The 20,669-nt window shown below is 35.4% G+C and overlaps 1 protein-coding gene across 1 annotated transcript; it reads left to right on the top strand.

The window, feature by feature from the left end:
* The first annotated feature begins 173 nt into the window (after window positions 1-173).
* TYW5 (tRNA-yW synthesizing protein 5) lies at window positions 174-18,824 on the top strand. The gene is made up of 8 exons (XM_082841228.1): window positions 174-285; window positions 4,838-4,992; window positions 9,223-9,292; window positions 11,939-11,983; window positions 12,567-12,704; window positions 14,446-14,533; window positions 14,926-15,042; window positions 18,015-18,824. The coding sequence occupies exons 1-8, from the start codon at window positions 208-210 to the stop codon at window positions 18,269-18,271; spliced, it is 948 nt and encodes a 315-aa protein (XP_082697354.1). The 5' UTR covers window positions 174-207; the 3' UTR covers window positions 18,272-18,824.
* Window positions 18,825-20,669: the final 1,845 nt, after the last annotated feature.

Raw genomic sequence — 20,669 nt, 5'->3', positions numbered from 1 at the left:
ACTGCACCTCTGATGAGTTCGCCACTTCCCTGCTCTCCATCACATGCCCGTCGGCCCCCAGCCCCGCGCTCGGAACCCGCCGTTTTCGCGACTCAGCCGGCCTCGTGGACCTTTTCTCTCCCGGACCTGTTTCCGGGCGGTCCGCGCGGTTGGAAAGTGTTAGGGCCGAGGTTCCCAGTACTTGGAAGAGGACGGGCGTGAGCAACCATGGCCGGGCAGTGCTTCCCGGTACCCCGGCTCGAGGGCGTTTCGCAGGAGCAGTTCATGGAGCACCTGTATCCGCAGGTGAGGCCCTCTTGCGGGCAGATCCGCGGGAAGCCGGTGGATACCCGTCCCTAGCGCTCCAGCGGCTCCGAATTGGTTTCTTGCGATCCAGGGTGTGGGAGGAGGTGGCTGTCGGCCTAAGGTGGCAGGTTGGCCCGGCGGCCAAGGGAGAGGGCACATAGGGGATGTTGACTGGCTCATCTGTTAAGTTTTCCGTTCCACGTTTCTGGGGAGCAGGTTGACGGCAGAGCGCTGGCTACGAGAAATATTTTGCCCAAGAAGCCCTACTAGCTGCTTAGCGGCCTTGCGGGAGTCTGATTACAAAGTCTTCTACCGTTACCATGGCAACCCAGGGAGTTCCCCACCACCACCACCACCACCAGTCTTCCATCGGGTTTTCTAAAATCTAGAGGAGGTTTCGCCCCCAACCCCAGCCAGTGGCTTGAACGGCGCCTGTCAGTCTACGCGAGTTACTGGATCTGAAGAAGTTTTTCACTGCACTGAGCCAAAAGGGGAAGCAATGGGAATCCCCCGACAAACTTCCAGTGGTCTTGGATTCTAACTAACGTGGGTTCTAGTTCAGACGTTCGATTCTCTTATACGTATAATTTGAACCTTAGTTCTCAGAGAAAAATACTAATGGGGAAAAAAAGTGTTTTTACTTGCCGTGCTTTGCAAGGGAATCCAGGCTTCAGAAAAACTAAGATAAAGAGGCCAGCAGATATTTACAGAAAAAAAAAAAACCCACAGGTTTACAGTTAGCCTGCTCATGATAAAGAAACCCGCCCCTCCTCCAGCAATTTCAGTTGATATTTACACCTATAAGGGTGGTCATTGAGCTACAGTCCTTACAAAAGTCAGGAATGAACTTTTTTTCTTTTAGGAGTTAGCAACCTATAGGGAGGATTCAAGCCTTAATTTATTTGGGAGACTAGTGCTAGATAGGTTGCTGTCCTCCCTGCCTCACTGCAGGACACGTTAGTATAAGATGCCTTCAGGACAGTATTGTGAAGACCAAATGATGTAGGTATGTGGAAATGCTTTGGAAGTTGAATAGCAAAAAGTGTTTTGTAATTTAGGCTTCCCAGACAAGACATACAATATGTCACAAAGCATCACTAAGCTTCATAAAGTGGAAAATTACAAACAACACTCTGGTCACAATGTAATAAAACTAGAAATTAATAACTAAATTGCAAAACAAGACAATTTTACCTGAAAACACTGAAGAAAAGCTGTGAGGGGTTATAGTCCTATCAGATTTTTTAACATGTTTTAATATTTAATAGTGTGGTACGGGTGCATGAATAGACAGACTAGAGGAATAAAATAGAAAGTCTGGATGAAGATAGACGTGTGTACACACACACAAGTATTTATCCAGGCTCTGGAGATATATATATATGGAAATTTAGCATGTGATGAACGCGACATTTTAAAAATCACTGGGGCAAAGATGAACTTTTAAATAAATGGTGCTTGGATAAGTGGATGGTCACAGTCATTTAGAAAATGATAAAATTAGATTTATATCTGACACCGTACAGAAGAGTTATCTCCAAATGGATCAGAGATCTAAATAAAAAAAAAGAAACTACGTTAAGTACTAGAGGAAAACATGGGTAAATTTCTCTGCAATCTAGGTCTATGGAAGGGCTTTCTAACTATGACTCAGGTGTGATAAATGATTAAAATTGTACATAAAATACAAACTGGGAGAAAAATATTTGCAACATATTTCATTAAAGGGCAGTAAAAGCCCATGTATGTAAAGAACTTTTAAAAATTAATGGGGGGGAGGGCAAAAATCTGATTAAAAAATGAACAGTTGACAAAAAGATAAAAACGGCATCTAAACACATGAAAAGATGTTCAGTTTTATTCATAAGAGAAATTAAACTGAGATACCATTTATCTATAATATTGGCAAAAATCAAAAGGCTTTAATAATAATATTCTTTGTGGGTCTGTGAAGAAGCTGGTACTCTCACGTTTTATGCCAAGTAGTACAACCCTCATGGAGGGGAATTTGGCATATCTAACAAAACTATTGATGTGTTTACTTTATGATATAGCAATTCCTCTTTCGGAATTTACTCTGGGGATATATTTCCAACAGTATGAAAATTTCTAGTGTTTATTATGCTTGCGAATTATTACAAATAACCTAAAAACCTATGCATAGGAGACTGATTAAATTGTCCATTTACACTAAGGTGTACTAAGCTGTAAAAAAGAATGAGGGAAATAATCTGAACTGATAGTAGTGATTTCCAGGATATATTTTTAAATTTTTAAAAAAACGCAAATTACAAAAACAATACATAATAAGACACTTTTTGTATAAAAAAGAAGGGGAAATAAGAAAGTATATATATTTTTGGTCACTATGCAAAAAAGAAATACAGGGACGATAAACCAGATATTAATAAGACTGGTTATGTATAGGGGATGAGTGATTATGAGGTGGGTGATTATAGATGCGGTGACCTTTTTTGTACAATTTTGACTTTTGTACACGTTACTGTTTTATATTCTACAGTAATAATAATAGTAAAATTAACAAGGATAAGGAATGGTTCAAAAAAACCAACCAAACTCTAATATAGAATATAAAAGTAACAAGTGAACCTAAGTAAGGGAGAGGAGGAGAAGTAACCTAACTCACTTTTGAACACAATTCTTTGATTATATATCAGTCTAAAACCAAAAAGAACCGTAAACAATACTGAATTCTAGTTTGTAGACTTTTTTTACAGTGGTATAACTTAGCAATTGCAAAAGCACTTATTGTGAATTCTGGGATTGTACAATTGATTAAACATTGAGGATGATAGGAACCAGGTTTCCCACTAAGAGAAGGGAGTTTACAAATATATAAACAATGAATATTAGAATAAATCTTGTGGTATAAGATCAGAATTAGGTATCCATATTGGGAGTATCATGGTTCATCATACATCCATTAATTGTGTGTGTGTGTGTGTATAGTACATATTGAGAGAGAAAGAGAAATAGATAAATAGATATAACTATATGCATATGCAGAATATGTGTGTGTATATATATATATTTGGGGAGGAGTGAGTATATACACACCTTCATGTGTTTCCTAGCTCTGTCCACTGAGAAGGCCTAGAAGTAATGACACACCAATAGTCATAAACACATTCAGCACCCAGATCATGGTTTCTAAACAGCATTCCCCACTAGAAGAAACCAGAGCTGCTTGAAGAAATGACTAGAGGGCTGGGACAGAGATGTAAAAGGATACTGGATTGTGTTATTTTTCCATAAAGTAAGAAGTGCTCAGGTAAAACATCACAAGAGGCAGCTCGAAGGGACTCCTGCTGGCCAAATTTGGGATAACTTGAGCATCAAAATTACATCAGTAGACTCTAACTCAGTGAATAAAATAAGTGAATGGAGAAGTTAGAGCTGATTTTTACATTAGAATACCAACTAGTACATGTAGAAGGTGATGGAGTTTTTTTTTTTTAATCACGATTTTTACACCCATCGTAGCAGTACTTGATTGAGGCAGGAATTACCAGTTGATCAAAATTAACATCATAAATAATAGGGAAAATATCATGTGCTACCTGATGTGCTGCACTGAGAAAGACACAACATTGCTTTTGTGGTACATTCTTTCCAAAAATGAGTAACCTGAATCTAATCATGAAGAAACATCGGATAAACCCAAGTTGAAGGGCATTCTACAAAATAACTAGCCTGTACTCTTCAAAAATGTCAATGTCATAGAAGAGAGTCTGAGGAACTGTTCCAGAGTAAAAGAGATATAGTAATTAAATACAATGTGGCATCTCAGATATAGGGAAAAAAATATAAAGGATATTATAAGGACAGTTAGCAAAATTTGGATACAGTCTGGATTAAAGTATTATATCAGTGTTAAATATAATTTTGATAATTATTCTGTTGTTATATAAAAGAATGTCTTTGTTCTCAGAAAATATACTCAAGTTTTAGAGATAAAGGAGCATGATGTCAGCAACTTACACTGAACTATTTTAGAAAAAATTAAATTATCTTTAATATGTTTCTCTGTACACATATAACAAGAGTGAGAGCAGATGGTAAAGTAAGTGGAGCAAAATGTTAAATTAACAACTAGTGACTCAGAGTAAATGGTATATGGGAGTTCTTTGTAATGTTCTTACAACTTTTCGTTAAGTTCAGAATGGTGTCAAAATAAAAAGTTGCAAACAGTATTTGAGTATAAAGCACAATTTTTAATCAGTTGTATGTTTTGTCATAAATAACACTCTAGAGAATGCTTTAAATAATACTCAGATTTCTCTTGTTTCTAAGCTTATGGTGGCACTTCTGTTTTGTTTGGTTTTGATTTCCTAATGTTAAAATTTTGTTCTAACTATATTACATGGGTCCTCTTCCTGTTTTAGTTACAGCATGAATTGTCAGAAGGTTTGATTTTTAGCATCTTGGGATAAAGAATCATTTCTTATTTGTTTTTATCCCTTTATTACCAAATACAGCTCCTGATACATTGTTGGTTTTCCCTAATTTTTGGTTGATTTTTTCCACACAGAGAAAACCTCTAGTGTTGGAAGGAATTGATTTGGGGACATGTACAAGCAAATGGACAGTGGATTACCTAAGCCAAATTGGAGGGAGGAAAGAGGTGAAGATTCATGTTGCTGCAGTTGCCCAGATGGACTTCATTAGTAAGAACTTTGTGTATAGGTATTTTCTTCTGAGGTTTACTCTGGGGATACACATAACTTTTTTTAAACCTTTAAAATATTTTTGCATTATTATACAAAGATTATATGGCATTTTCTCTTTTGGCTAGTTTGATATAATTGTGGAATAGCTTACTAATTTTTAAAGAATGGCTTTTAAAAGACAAGAATTCTGAGCTTACATAATTATACAAAGACATTTCCAAAGACCATTTTAAAAATATAGTGTGTACCCAATACCTTCTGGAGTCATGGAAAGAGCAGAATTTCTGTAACTAAAGTTAGATTCATCTAAAGCTCAGTGTACTGTATTCATTCAATGCTTCATTAATTACTTGATCCTCCCACATTAGTAATTGTTATCTAGAGTAATAAATTCTAAAGTTTTCCTTTATAACCTATTTTGATTTTTAAGTGCCTTATTTTGGGAAGATTTTTTAATTCCAGATTGTTTTTAGATAAGTATAAGCTCATGTTTTCTTTTTCTGCCCTCTCCAGAAATATAAGACAAGTGGTTACTATGTTTGATATAATCTTTTATCAACTTGGATAAATCAGGCTTAATTTTCTTTTTTGTCCAAATAATCTTAAATACTTTAAATGTCCCTCATGGTTGTCGTTTTATGCTTTGGAATGTCTTAAAAGTAAAAGATAGGTAAATGCTGCGGAATATCTAAACTTGAAAGCTTTAAATGCTACAACCTTATAGATTTAATATGCTATTTATTCCCATGAGTTTATTCCCTTGAGTTTCACTAAAAATGTTAAATTTAAAAACAAACAACTTTCAAATTCTGAGCACATGCAGTTCCCAGCAAATTCAGTCTATTGAAAAACCATGTTGTTCACAAAAGACTGATTTTTAAAGAAAGGTGGCTTTCACTGTTCCTTCCAGAGTTTAAAGATGAGTTAAACAGAGCTTCTAATGTCCAGGGCCGTTCTTTTCTCAGTAGAGTTTCCCAAGTTCATATAGCAGCTTGCCAAAGCATTTCTCGGGTTTTGATCCTTTGAATATTTGCCATTACAGTTTTGGTTTTTAATAGGCCATGGATTGAATTTAATTACCATAAATTTTTCCAAGTGTAAGAACTTTTCATTTTTTATTAAATCAAGAAAGTGGAAGAAAGTGCTGGAATGATGAGCATTTTTCAGCCTGCAGTTAATGATGTTTATTTTCCAGGGAGCCCAATGCTGTAACAAATGGGTATTGAAACTTCATCTTGAGTTGCCTTGATGTTATGTCATGTCCTATAAACTTTTCAAAACATGTTTTTGAAGCACATATATTATGTAATAGTTCCTATTCCAGCTTCCTCTAAGCCTTTCACTACAGCTACTAAGGAGTTGCAAGATTAGTTTCTTAGAGTAAGAAGGAAAATAGATTTAGTCATTTTTGGCAGTTATCAGGGAGTAGGAAAGAAGGGAGGCATCTAGACCAAAGACAGAGACTAGAAAGTAAGAAAACCTACGCACATATATAATTATTATCAGTTCAGATTAAGGTTGCATTTCTGCTTTTTAAACATTTGAAGATAAATATGTTTCCAAGTCTTAGCTTTTACTTCTCTCCTCTTGGTAGCTCTAACTGTTCTTCCAGAGTCAGTATACTATAAAAAAGAAGAGCCTTGTGTAGTGAAAGGATACAGTTGTTATTCTTCTGGCCATAGATTTTTTCTTAAGTCTGAATCTTATATAAGCTTTACTTCACTGCTTCTGCCTATCACATCATCTGACTCCTATCATCATCCTGCTCTCATTGTTTGTTATACTTTCATCATTCCTGATCTTGATTTTGTGAAGCAGCCTTTCCAAAATGGGGAGCAGAACAGTGAAGATTTTTTTTCTTCTTTTTCTAAATGTTGGTAACTACTGCATGCTGCTGCATTATCATTGTTGTTAACCCCACCATCTGTCCTTTATTGAACACTTACTATATATCAGGTACTGTGCATCCTAGATTATATTGCTCATTTAGACTTCTGTGAGGTAGATTTTTTAAATAATAATTATACAGATGAGGAAATGGAAGTTTAAAAATGTTAAATAACTTAAGATTGTATAGCTCTAAATGTTGGAACTAAGACTTATACCCAAATTTGCCTGACTCCACCAAGTCCTAATAATCCTAAGTCCTCCTTGGTACTACCTCCCTTACTGGTCTGTATGTCAGTCCAGACAAGTGGAGCTTCTATAGCAGATGCCCTTCTTATTGAAACATGCATAGGATAGATAAGACCTTAAGGCCAAGGAACTTAACAATTCATATACCTCATTTCCTCTTCTCTCAACTTAGTTTCTGTAGAAGCTCTGACAGGTACTATGACCTAAAGGAGAAGGTTGCTGGGGGCACCCGAGTTCTGCTTCTCTGGACTGAGCTACTCTATCTGGCCTCTTCTTGTAAAGGTCTTGGGTTCTCTCCAGTAAAAAAGCTAAGCCTTAGCAACTGCACCAATTTCAGAGGTAGTTTTGGCCCAGAGAGGCTTCCACATTGTTCCCATACTCTTCAAAGATGCTTTGGTAGGAATGAAGAGTATATAGTGAGGTCAGAGATGGAAAACATTGAACAAATAAATTTGTTGATATTATTAGCCAAAACTGTAGTAGTAGATTGGTCTGAGTAGATGACAGACTCCTTTCTTCTCTCTTGGAGTGCTCACTCTACATAATTATCAGCAGTGTGTCCTCAAATTCTGATTGACACCTGCTAGTCCATAATCTGGCATCAGACTCACTTACCTTTGCAAAGGGATACAAGGCAGGAAACAGTATTCCAGCAGGATAGAATCAGTGGGAGTCCTTATACCAATCCAGAAACCATTTTTTGGCTCACCAAGTGACAGCTTACTTGTAAGGGAACAAGACTGACTATAGAGGTGGATTGCAGAAACACCCTAGCTTAGCTAAGCCACTTAGTGCGCAGAAACCAGCAGCATGAAATGGCTCATGACCTTGGCTTCTCAGTTCCTCCAAGGAACATGCTCAGTTACTGAGTTATGCTGCACACGGAGAAGCCAAGTCCTCTGCTTCCTAACAGGTGGCTATAGTCCACTCACCATCCTTCTAGTCTAGACACAATAAATAAGGGGTCTTTTTATTTATTTATTTATTTTTGGCTGCACTGCACAGCATGCCAGATCTTAGTTCCCCGATCAGGGATTGAACCTGTGTCCCCTGCAGGGGAAGCGTGGAGTCCTAACCACTGGGCCGCCGGGGGATTCCCAAAGGGTCATTTTTTACAATAAACAATGTTACCTGTTCTGACAGCTGACATTCCACATTTATCTTAACCTAGTATGTTTCTAGGAAAACATTGCAAGGTCATCTTCTTACAAGGAAATCTTACCTCCCCAGTACAGATATCAAGTGGAAAGATATTTGGTAATAAGAGTGAAAGATTACAGGTATCATCTGCAGATAGGGGGCAGTACATTTGATTCTAGAAGGTTGAATGGATAGGATGTGATGCAGAGAAAAGACAGCCCTTCAGGCTCAAGAGCATGAGGTAAAGGAAACAAACTTTGCTTCTGCAGTGTTCAGCCCTGTTCACCAGGATGGAAGGAGACAGGCATTTGGGCAGAAATATTTAAGAAGAATAAAATTTGGTCACTTCACTGGAATTCCTGAGCTATTCCTCAGAAGCCTGAAATGATAGAGGGTGGTACAGGAGGATGAGAGCAGTTTTGTGTGCTACTGCCAGAAGGCAGGCAGGTTGGTGAGAAGCAGAGGGGCTTTGTCTTCGTTGGACTGTTTGCTTGTTGTCTCTTCCAAAGTAGCATTGGTGTTGATAGCTTGCCCCATTCATCACAAGACTTGTTTTGCGAGGACGCTTGAAAATTAGTAGCAATAAAAGCTTGAAAGTTGGTTTATTTCCAAAGATACCATATATACCATAGAACCAGAAACATTTTTCTTAACAGCAACTTAGAATAGGAGTATATTGATATGAGAAGGATCCATCTGTACTGTGGATCTATTTGAAATCAAAATTTCAGCCAACCTAGGTCAAATAAGCTCAATGCTAAATGAATTTTGAAAATTTAGAATTCCACATAATAGGTTATAATAAAAATTATGGATATTGTAAAACAGAAGATATATCAAACTCCAACAAGCAGTGTGTGTGTGTGTGTATATATATATATATATATATATATATATATATATAGGGACTAGAGTATTACTAGATGATTTATTGTTACTAAGTCCAAGGATTCTTTTGTGTTTATTTCAGAACTTTACCTTTTGGCAAGTTGGTTCAGAGGGCAGCTGAAGAAAAGCATAAGGAATTCTTTATTTCAGAGGTAACTGCTTTTAACACATTTTCTTAAGAAAGCATTAATATGTAAATACTAAATTATTTTCTTATAAAAGAATATTAGATGTGTAAGAACTATAGCCTTCCATATATCCTAGCTGTGTTATTTATTAGGTCTCAAACCTTGTCCAAATTATCTTTCTATGCCTCAGTGTTCTCATCTATGAAATAGGAATAATAACGGTATCTATTTCATAAGCTTTTTGTGACAGTTAACTAAATAAAATCTATAGAGTACTTAGCACAGTGCCTGACACATAGGAACCACTCACTAAATGTTAGCTATTAATATTACTTCCTCTGAAAATGCTTTGGTCTGATATGCCAAGTTCAAATGCTAATGGAGAACTTTATTTTCATATCTTACTATTAATTTCTATATTTTATTATTGTTATTATCAATGTGACTTCTATTGTGTGTATTTACTATAATATTTGTTCAGGATTAAATGCAGAAGAATTCTACTTATTTACATTAAATCCAGCTTTAAATAATTTAAATGTCTTGAGATAAGTCATTGAGGCTTTTATAAATACATTTTTTAAAAAAAATTTACTCTGTTATCTCAAAAGCACATTTGAAAAATAAACTGCTTTTTAAGCTTTGAAGAAAGCTATTGTCTGCATCTGAGCCAGCTGGGCTGCTGGTCAGTTTGGTGGTAAAAATGTTTTGTTTTCACAGTTCTGTCATCGGGTGATGTTTACACTAGATCCACCAGTATCCCTACAAACTCCAGAAATCTGTATTCTATAGTATGACTAGAATATCTACTAAAACTGAATCCATTAGCTGTACCTGAAAAATGTTTTTTAACTTTACAGCCATGCTTTAACATACATGTTCAGTTGCCCTTTGGTATCAGTCCTTTCCTGTCCAAGGGTAATGAGTGGCACAGATGTAAATAGCCATGAAATGTCAAGTGAAGTAAAAGAAACAGAGACAAGATAAAGGGCAAGACAAGATCAATTAAAGTCTAAAAATTAGGGTGAGTGTGTAAGTAAGATGAATATGGACTATTAGTTCAGTTCTCTAGGAAGCATACGCTGAGATGGAATTAGGACTACAGAAGGTTTTTTGGGAAGTAATACCTGTGAAAGGAAAGGAGAGGATTGGATAGAGGGCGCCATCAGATGGTGATGCAGAGCTGACAGTCTCTCTGCCAGATCAGTGTGGAACTCCTGAGCGAAGACGACCTCTTAGAGGAGTCCTGTCTTGGGTAGCAATGTCTAGGCCTTTTACCATCTTGCTTAGTCATTGGCTGGGGCTACCCCACGAAGAGCATGACCTTTAGTTCAAAGGGTGAGGTGGACCTGCAGGAGTTAACAGCTGGCAGCTGTAACTTAATCACACTCCTTGCAATAAGTTATGAACCCTTTCTTGAAGGGCAGTCTGTGGTGCATCTCTGTACCTGCGCATGAATTTACCTTTTATTTTTTTTATTATTTTTTTTTTTTGCGGCACGCGGGCCTCTCACTGCTGTGGCCTCTCCCGTTGCGGAGCACAGGGTCCGGACGCGCAGGCTCAGCGGCCATGGCTCACGGGCCCAGCCGCTTCGCGGCATGTGGGATCTTGCCGGACCGGGGCACGAACCCGCGTTCCCTGCATCGGCAGGCGGACTCTCAACCACTGTGCCACCAGGGAAGCCTGAATTTACCTTTTAAATCCTGAAACATTAGAACTGGAAGAGACTCTTAGAATTTTAAAGAACATACTTTGAAATCTATTTAGCCAGTAATAAATTTATGGAACTTATCTGTTATGGTACTAGTTAAAATTTTAAAAACAGTGAATCTAGGAGTTTAGTAAAATTTATGAACAGAGATGTATAATATATTGTTAGGGTAAATAAAATACATTTTGAAGTTCGTGTTATAATGGTCAATGTAAGTATAAAAGAGGCAGAATTCTTGAGTTGGGTTGCCCCTGTGTTTGACCTGATATATCTCAGTTCTCTAATTATTACAGGAAATGCAGGCAATACAGTGCGTCATAATTCAAATAGTTCCCTATTAGAGCTACTCAGTGAAGTTATAATTGACAATTTTTTAAAGCATCAACTTAAACTTATTACTATGAAATGACATATTTCTAATTCGTACATGAGCTGACTCTTAAGGATTTGGCTTGAGAATTATGTGATTAGGGATAAACTTAGCTTTATAAAATGCAATGTTTCAGATTTTAAAAAAATTATTTTTAAAAGTATAAAGTATTTTATTTATCTTCTATTCTACATTTATATTATATTAGTTTTTCGTTGGCCCTTAGCAATGCTCTGAGAGCATATGTGCTATACAAATGGGAGTTCTTTTAAGTCTTAAGGCACTGTTAAGATTGTAAATAATTTGGAGTATAAAGTCTAAATTAAGCATTGTGGCTTTAGATGTGGTATGTATGTGTCGCCTTTAGGATTTATTTTACTTAATGTTTTGTGGATCCTATCGTTATTACTAGCGGCATATAGAGACATTTCTTCATACAGCCACCAGAGAGCATTAGTACAAAGGGTAAGAAAATGGAACTTTTTCAAAAATGACTTGAGGGTTAGCTTTTCAGATTCATTTCCTTCCATCTTTACTTTCTAATATTTTTAAGTAAATACTGATGTTGTTTTTCTTTGGAATGTTTAAGAATGAGAAGTACTACCTACGATCACTTGGAGAAGACCCTAGAAAGGTAAGAATTCTGAATGTAACAAGTTGTCTAATCTCTCCACAATTAAGAAATCTGTTCTACTGTATATTTTACAGATGGCCATTCAGCTAATAAAATTCAGAATCAAATTGATATGGACACAGTGTTAAGGAGTGGTCCCTAAAATGATCAAGTCAGATTCTATCTTTTCTCTTTATGGCACTATTATTTCTTTACCTTCTTTTATTCTTCTCCCTTAGTAGTACCCACAGGTTTTATGTAATTGATACCTTATATTCAAGTTGATGACTCCTAAACTTCAATATTAGAGTAGATGGCAATTGTATGATTCTTGCTTAAAGTAGGAAGAACTTTTCTATTAGTGAAGCATATTAAGCTTAACAATAGTGATATTGTTGAATGTCTTGGTACATAGTCTGTCATTCCTTCAGTTGAAAGATCATGCGTTGGCTATGGTCACATCCTAGTATTTTAAAGCAGTGAGCAGAGTTTTGCCCCATTCCTCCTTATTATCATGGGCTCTGATGGCAGCCTTAGATAAAATAAGCATTATGCCAATATTGTGTTTATTATTAAAATTCTCATTATGTTTCTCTCAATGCAGGATGTTGCAGATATCAGAAAGCAGTTTCCTTTATTGGAAGGAGATATTAAGTTTCCAAAATTCTTCAAAGAAGAGCAGTTCTTTTCCAGTGTTTTTCGAATTAGCTCACCAGGGTTACAACTTTGGACCCACTATGATGTATGCTACATAAATGAGAAATCTAAAACTACAGTAGCTCTTTAGAATTTATGGACTTAACATTCACAGTTTCAACTTTCTGGAGGTTACCCCAAAGATCTTTGACATGTAATTTGCTGAAACATGAAGTTTGAAAACAGGTGCTCTGCAAGGCAGTGGTATGGGAGTGAATTATTTTAGTTAATGCCAAAGCCTAGTTAGTTTCTTATATTTGCATTTCTCTGTGGTCTTATTCTTGGTTCCTCATAATATATATACTACGTTTTTTGAAGTGTTTTTTTTAACATGTGAAAAGTGGACACCAGATGAGGGGGAAAGCTGTGAAAGTGGGAAAAATGTTAAGGTTATAGTATGAGGATGTTGAAGTGATACATGACTAGATGGAACCATTGTTGAGGAGAAAGGAGTTTGTGGAGAGCCATTTCCAGTTATAAGAATTTGGGGACACCTGAAGGTCTTAGGCTGTATATCCCTTGAGAATGTCAAGTGTCTGCTGTATTTATTGAGCAGCAAGATGTGTAGAGTATTGATCTTGATCATTTATTCTATGGTGTTACAATTTTATTTGCTTAAACATATGCATATAAGTATCTAAAAATATTAAAAATCTAGTATTGTGTTTGGTTTGGTGTTGGGTGGAGAAATTTAGAAAGCTTAAAGCAATACCTAATAGGTTTCTAAAGATAAAAGAATATTTTGAAAAGTTCTGAGTTAAATTTAATAAAGTTTTAGAAGTGTGTTTTACAGTTTCGCTGAGGCCCTTGGGAGGATTTTAACATAGTAACTATAATTAAATGAGATAGATATAAAGTCTTAGCATATTTTTTAAGGTTTTATTGACATGAATGATAAGGTGAGAAAATGATGTAACTCAAACTTTTTAACTGTATTCAATGACTATTTTATGTAGTATCCATTTTATCTTAAATATTATAAAGTTTTTCTTAACCATAAAAATAAGTCAAAGGAATGCTAGTTATATAGTTAAAGTTTATATAAGTCAAGGGTTAGTGGTAAAAGGAGAAATGCTTAGGTAGAAGTGATATGTACTCAATAATCATGAATATATCTTGCTTAGTATATATTTTAATTCCTTAGCTGAGAATTTTGTAGCTCTGCCTTTTAACATTTTTCAAAATTTGTACTAAATGTAGTGTACCCTTACAAACACAGGAAAAGTCAGGATTGCTCCATTATTAATAGGTTCATCAAGAAAATTTGCCAAGTTATAGTCCTATAGAAATAATTTGGAAATTAAGATACATACCTATAACCAAATTATGGTTGGCCATATAGTAAAAGAGTTTAGCAGTAGTTGCAGCAGTACTGTTTATTTTCCCAACACCTGGTTTTCCTAAGTGCTTTCAACCTGTTGTCTAATTTTGGCCTTATAGCATTCCTTGACAGATAAGTAAAATAGATACTTACCCAGGGGAGCCTCAAATAGGTGTAACTGTACTTGCTGTCAGAATGGTGGGGCAAAGGCAGATAGTTTTCTGACTTCAGCTTTCCTAGTAGCTTGCCCATCCTTCCCATTTTAAGACAGTGTTGGAGAAATAACGACACAGTTGTGTAACACAACTGTTTTCCTTGTTAGATTAGAATATTACTATAAGTTTTAGGTAATGTGAGTCAAGCTTTATTAAAGGATAGGATTTACGGTTAACTGTTTGGAATACCATTGGTTCTGTGTATTTGAATTTTAGATACTGCTTATTCATAAGTTCTTATTTGTCTTCAGGTAATGGATAACTTATTAATACAAGTGACAGGAAAAAAGCGTGTTGTACTATTCAGTCCTCGAGATGCCCAATATTTATATTTATCAGGTACTGTTTTTTTTTTAAGTTTAAATTTCTGAAGTTTTATTTATTCAGTTAGCTTTTGTTTTAATCTCTTCATTCTCATAGAAAAACTTTATAGGGCTTCTTCCTAATTATGATGTATTGTATTCTCCATTGTGTATGTAATGATAGGCAATATGAAGAATGAGATTTTCAGATTATCTTAATTATATTACATGGAAGTCAATGGTTATAAATAAAGGATGTGTTATTGAAAATTGTCTTAGGTTTCAGGAGAATAGTAATCATTCTCACATTGTGAGTACACAAAAGTAGTTGTACAGGAAAAAAAAATTTTTTCAAATTTATATTTGTGGTTACTTTTTAGAAAAATGCTAACTGCTCAATCTATATTATCCTTTTTTGGAACTTTTCAGGTACTAAATCAGAAGTACTGAATGTAGATAACCCAGACTTAGCTAAATATCCACTGTTTTCCAAGGCTAGACGGTATGAATGTTCCCTTAAAGCTGGAGATGTATTATTCATTCCTGGTAAGATTTCTAGACTTCAGTAATTTGATGTTTATATTTGTACTCTGTCTTCCATCCATTATATGATTATTTTAGTAAAAAAATTTGTTAGATGTATCCTGTCATATACAAGATGATTTTTATACACAGATGTGTGTGTGTTTAAAGTATGCTTAGACAAATTCTTACAATATTAACAATCTTGTTTTCAAAGGGAACCTATAAATATAATATTATATATATATAATATTATTATACTCTAATTTCTTTATTCTTTTATTAAAGGATCTCAAACAAGATACTTTATATCTAGGAGAAGATTATACCTCATTGTACTTTTAAAATCATTTTGTTTCTAAAATATTAACATGTTTTAGAACTGTCACTTAAGTATTTACCAAGAAATAGTAAATATATTTCAAAGCCAAGAGAGATTAGAGATTTTATTAAATATAAAAATGTTAGTCTTAATACCTATGATATCTTTTGTGTGCATCATTTTTCTACAGTCTGAATTAGTGTCACTTAATGTTTTTGAACAGTAAATAGGCATTAGTTACTGTTAGTAACCAGTGATATAATTAACATCTGTAATTCTTATGCAAAACTGAATACTTGAAGATTATAAAGATTATAAAATCATAATTAAGATTAAAGGGATGCATTAACAAATTCTATTTATATAGTTTTATTTTCCATATCTAAGTTAATAAGTTTAATATGTTTAATAACTTTTCAGTGATAATAAAATTAAGTTAAAAAGTATTAATAATAATATGATATTCTCATTTGGGACTAGATTTTAAATTCTTTGAGGACAAGAAACCATGTTTTGTTAATCTTTGTATTGTCCTGATAAAATGTCCTTCACATAATTGTGTATAAAAATTTGATACCTTGGGGCTTCCCTGGTGGCGCAGTGGTTGAGAGTCCACCTGCCGATGCAGGGGACACCGGTTCGTGCTCTGGTCCGGGAGCGGCTGGGCCCGTGAGCCATGGCCGCTGAGCCTGCTCGTCCGGAGCCTGTGCTCCGCGACAGGAGAGGCCACAACAGTGAGAGGCCCACGTACCGCCAAAAAAAAAAAAAAAAAAAAAAAGATACTTGACTTCTTAATCTTCATTGAAAACAACCAGCACATTATTTTTTTAACATCTTTATTGGAGTATAATTGCTTTACGATGGTGCGTTAGTTTCTACTGTATAACAAAGTGAATCAGCTATACATATACATATATCCCCATTTCTCCTCCCCCTTGCGTCTCCCTCCCACCCTCCCTATCCCACCTCTCTAGGTGGACACAAAGCACCGAGCTGATCTCCCTGTGCTATGTGGCTGCTCCCCACTAGCTATCTATTTTACGTTTGGTAGTGTATATATGTCCATGCCACTCTCACTTCGTCCCAGCTTACCCTTCCCCCTCCCCGTGTCCTCAAGTCCATTCTCTACATCTGTGTCTTTATTCCTGTCCTGTTCATCAGAACTTTTTTTTTTTTTAGATTCCATATATATGTGTTAGCATAATTTGTTTTTCTCTTTCTGACTTACTTCACTCTGTATGACAGACTCTAGGTCCATCCACCTCACTACAAATAACTCAAATTTCTTTTCTTTTTATGGCTGAGTAATATTCCATTGTATACATGTGCCACATCTTCTTTATCCGTTCATCTGTCAATGGACACTTAGGTTGCTTCCATGTCCTGGCTATTGTAAATAGTGCTGCAGTGAACATTGTGGTACATGACTCTTTCTGAATTATGGTTTTCTCAGGGTATATGCCCAGTAGTGGGATTGCTACAACAAGCACATATTTTTTAAATCCATTGCCATTACTTAAATTTTGGGGTTTTGTGTCTTGAGAGCATGGTTAAGGGTGATGCAGTTCTCCCTTATTCTGTATACAACTTTAAAGGAAGAAAAAAAACAAAACAAAAGAGAAATACTGAACATTTGCATATATTTTGAAGTAAGAGCAAAAGTCCCATCTTCGGATGTAAATTTAACAGAATAGTTACCTTTTTTTCCTGTTACATTGAATATGGAAAAAAAGGTTCTGAAAGAAAGAGTAGTTAAGATTAAAACCATGTTTGGAACCTAGTTTTGTAAATCAAAATATTTTAAGCTTTTGTTTCTCCTAGAGCACTCAGAATGAGTTTGTTTCTAAAATTTAGCTTCTTATAAATCTTCCTTTCTCCTTTCCACAGGATTAAACTTTTTTTAGATGTGACTAGTATTTCATCTTTATTATATTGTAGTGTTGCTTTAGTATTTCTGTAGCACCTGTGTTTTGAAAATATTTAGACTCAATTGAAAACAAAGAAGTAAGCTTTCTAGTGGAAGTAAAATATTAATTAGCTATATGATAAAAGTTTACTCATCCTCTCCACAACCAAAATATTTGCTTTAGTTTTATATACTTATTATAAAGGAGCTGAAAGAAATATAAGACGATTATAATTGCATTAGAAATGTAAAACTGAGGAGGCTACAGTGAATGCAGATTCAAGCAAGTTAGAAAACCAAATGCAGCTTGTACAGGAAGTCTTTGAGAACAAAAGTACTGTACTGAGTCAGAAAAGGTCAAAGATACTCCTCAAATAATTGAAATGTTCTGTGTATAAAAAATGAACACTTTTGATGTGGTTGTGTGACTCAGGAAGTGTAAACAAGTAACACAAAACACAGCCCCAAATTACAGAACTACAAAACAAATATAACTTTATTATGTCTTTCAAGTTAAAAGGAAAATTTGCTACTTCCAAAGGTTTTAAACGTAGGGTTGTGCTATTGACACTTTAAATTGGTTGGCAATTCATAAAAGTTAAAATGATTCTGTTAAAAGCTGGGAGTGTGCTAACGAAGGGATCTAGTTACAAGAATTATTTCTTGCATTGGCTATAATGCAATTCGTGATATTTCACTGACATTTTGGGTTTTTTTTTTTAACTGTAGCTTTTATTTTTAACTTTTTTTTTTTTAAAACTTCTCCAGCTTTATGGTTCCATAATGTAATATCTGAAGAGTTTGGAGTGGGAGTGAATGTCTTTTGGAAGCATCTTCCATCTGAATGCTATGATAAAACGGATACCTATGGAAACAAAGATCCTACAGCAGCATCAAGAGCTGCACAAATTTTGGACAGAGCCTTAAAAACCCTGGCTGAATTACCAGAAGAATACAGGGACTTCTATGCACGGCGAATGGTCTTGCACATTCAAGACAAAGCCTATAGCAAAAACTTTGAATAAATATTGAAGTGAATGCAGTGAGCGTAAACTTTTAAATACAGTTCAACTCAAATATTGGAGAAGTATAACAAGATGTAAATTATTTTTTTAAAGATTTATCCTTTGTTAAAATAGGAAAGATAAATCAATCTCAGATTTACAGATTAAAGAAGTATGAAGGCATGTTTGTGTGGTTTCTACTTAATACAGATTGTTATGGTTGAAAATGTGCTGCAGTGGGACAGCTCTTTAGCTTTCAGGTGCAAATAACTAAAAATCCAACTTAAAATGACCTAAACAATAAGAAAATGTATTGAATCATTATACATGAAGTCTACTGATAGAAAGGGCTTCAGTATTTCTATTCCAGTGATTCAGAAGGGTCACCAGGAAACTTTGGGGTTTTTTTTCTCCCGTTTTCAACTGCAGCATTGGCATCATACTAGTGCTGGCTTCCCTCGTGGTCATGGGATGGCTGCCAATAGCAGTTGGGGCTGGGTGCATGTTCATTTACATGAAGTGGAGGAATCAGGGGATTCCAGGGGCCCTCTTAACATGCAAAGCTTTCCCAGAATTTGCCGCCAGATGCTTGGGTCTCATTGATCTAAAGTGGCTTAGACCTGTCCATCCCTGAGCCAGTCACTGGTAAAGGATATGGAATAACTCTTAGGTCAGTTGGAGCTACTGGAGCTGGAAGTAGAATCCGCTGCCCCTGAGACACATGAGGTAGAATGGATAATTTTTAGAATCAGAATCCAGATAAGGAAAAAACATGGGCAACGAACAATATGTACTACATTAATCTTTTGAGCTTTTTATAACATACAGATGCCTAGGCCCCATCTTTGTAGACTCTGATTCAGTGTTTTTAGGGTTTGGCATAGGTATCTATTTAATAGAACTCATAGATTGTTTTGATGCATAATTAGGATTGAGAACAACTGGATTAGATGATAGTGATTTGGACTGTTAGTTTTGTGATTTGTCCAAAGCAAGTGTTTAATCTGATCCTGGTTTTCTTGGTACCCAGTAAGTTAGGCCTGCCCTTTTCAGTTTTTGAATGTCAGAAAATATTCAAATCAGTTTTAATTTATACCTATGGCTAAACTTTAACCTAATTCAAGTTTTCCCCAGTAGATGTTTTCTGCCTATCCCCCTTTTTTAAAAAAAATTTAAGAATGAATACATGAGAGATCCCAATAACATCATTATTGAAGACAATCAGCGATTGTATGTGGATCTATGCCATTCTTTGTTTTGTACCTAGTAATTTTATTGCAGTGTCATTGAAGAAAGCCCATATATATTTACTGAATACAAATGTGCCCATCTAAAGCCATCTGAGTACATCGATTTAGTGCATTTTAATTATGGAGAAAACTTTCTTTTAAAAATAATTTATCCACTCATACCGTGTTTGGAGTTGGATTAATTTCAGGTATGACAGGCAAATTACAACAAATAAGGGAAAAGTATATAAAAAATTGTTCTCAACTTCACAGGCATCTTTGGGAAGAGAGAATGAAGTTACTCAGGTCAACAAAAGAAGTCTGTCAAAAAAATTGTTTTATATCTAATTATTAGATTTTGATTTTTATTATTTCTTAGGTTAAGCAAAGAACTTCTTTAATGATTTTCTTTGGGAAGAAAAAAAAAAGCAAAACCCCTTTTAGTTGGAATAGTATTTAGAGTCAGCTCTTTAATAAACCCTTTTTTTTTTAACCAGTAAGAGAATCAGTGCAAAATATGTATGTCCAGGGTCATGTGGAAAACTAGGAAGTAAAGCTGAGATTACAATTTGCCTAACGAATATTCATTTTAATTTATTTGGAAAGTAAACTGGACTTTAGGCAAGTTAATCTCCTAAGAAGTTTACTTTCCTCATCTTTAAAATAAAACTTGAACTTTATAGGATTGCTACAGAAATAAAGGAGATAGCTGAAGGGCAGGAACATAGTTGATGGCTGGTGCTAGCTTCCATTTAATATTCCTTTGCTGAGAGATTTGAGGTAGTTCCTGTTGCAACATTATAATATCTGCAATACTGATGAATCCTTCGGGAGGTTTTATTTATTTTTGGGGGGGAGTTAAAATTCCTGGTCATAATTTTTAATGTTAGGGTCTTTTATTTTTTTGCCCACGCTGCGCGGCATGTGGAATCCTAGTTCCTTGACCAGGGCCTGAACCCATGCCCGCCCCCTGCATTGGAATCGCAGTCTTAACCACTGGACTGCCAGGGAAGTCCCCTAGGGTCTTTTATTTTAAATGCAAAATATTTTAATCTTTTTGCCTACCTGGCTGAGACCAAATGAGATGTTTTTCATATATAAAATAGTACACAGCATGTTAGCTGCAACTTGTCAGGAATTCCAAATCTCAGAATTTTGTTGCTGAAAGGGATCTTAGAAATCATCTAGTC

Source organism: Leucopleurus acutus, assembly GCF_964270905.1.
Source record: "Leucopleurus acutus genome assembly, chromosome: 6".
Lineage (NCBI taxonomy): Eukaryota > Metazoa > Chordata > Mammalia > Artiodactyla > Delphinidae > Leucopleurus > Leucopleurus acutus.
This window is presented reverse-complemented; position numbering and strand designations above follow the sequence as displayed.

What these genes read in the sequence shown, in the direction of transcription:
- TYW5 (XM_082841228.1), top strand. Translation starts at nt 208, where the DNA reads ATGGCCGGGCAGTGCTTCCCGGTACCCCGGCTCGAGGGCGTTTCGCAG. An exon ending in AACTTTGGACCCACTATGAT is followed by an intron (nt 12,705 to 14,445) that starts GTATGCTACATA and finishes ATTTGTCTTCAG; the next exon opens with GTAATGGATAACTTATTAAT. An exon ending in AGATGTATTATTCATTCCTG is followed by an intron (nt 15,043 to 18,014) that starts GTAAGATTTCTA and finishes AAACTTCTCCAG; the next exon opens with CTTTATGGTTCCATAATGTA.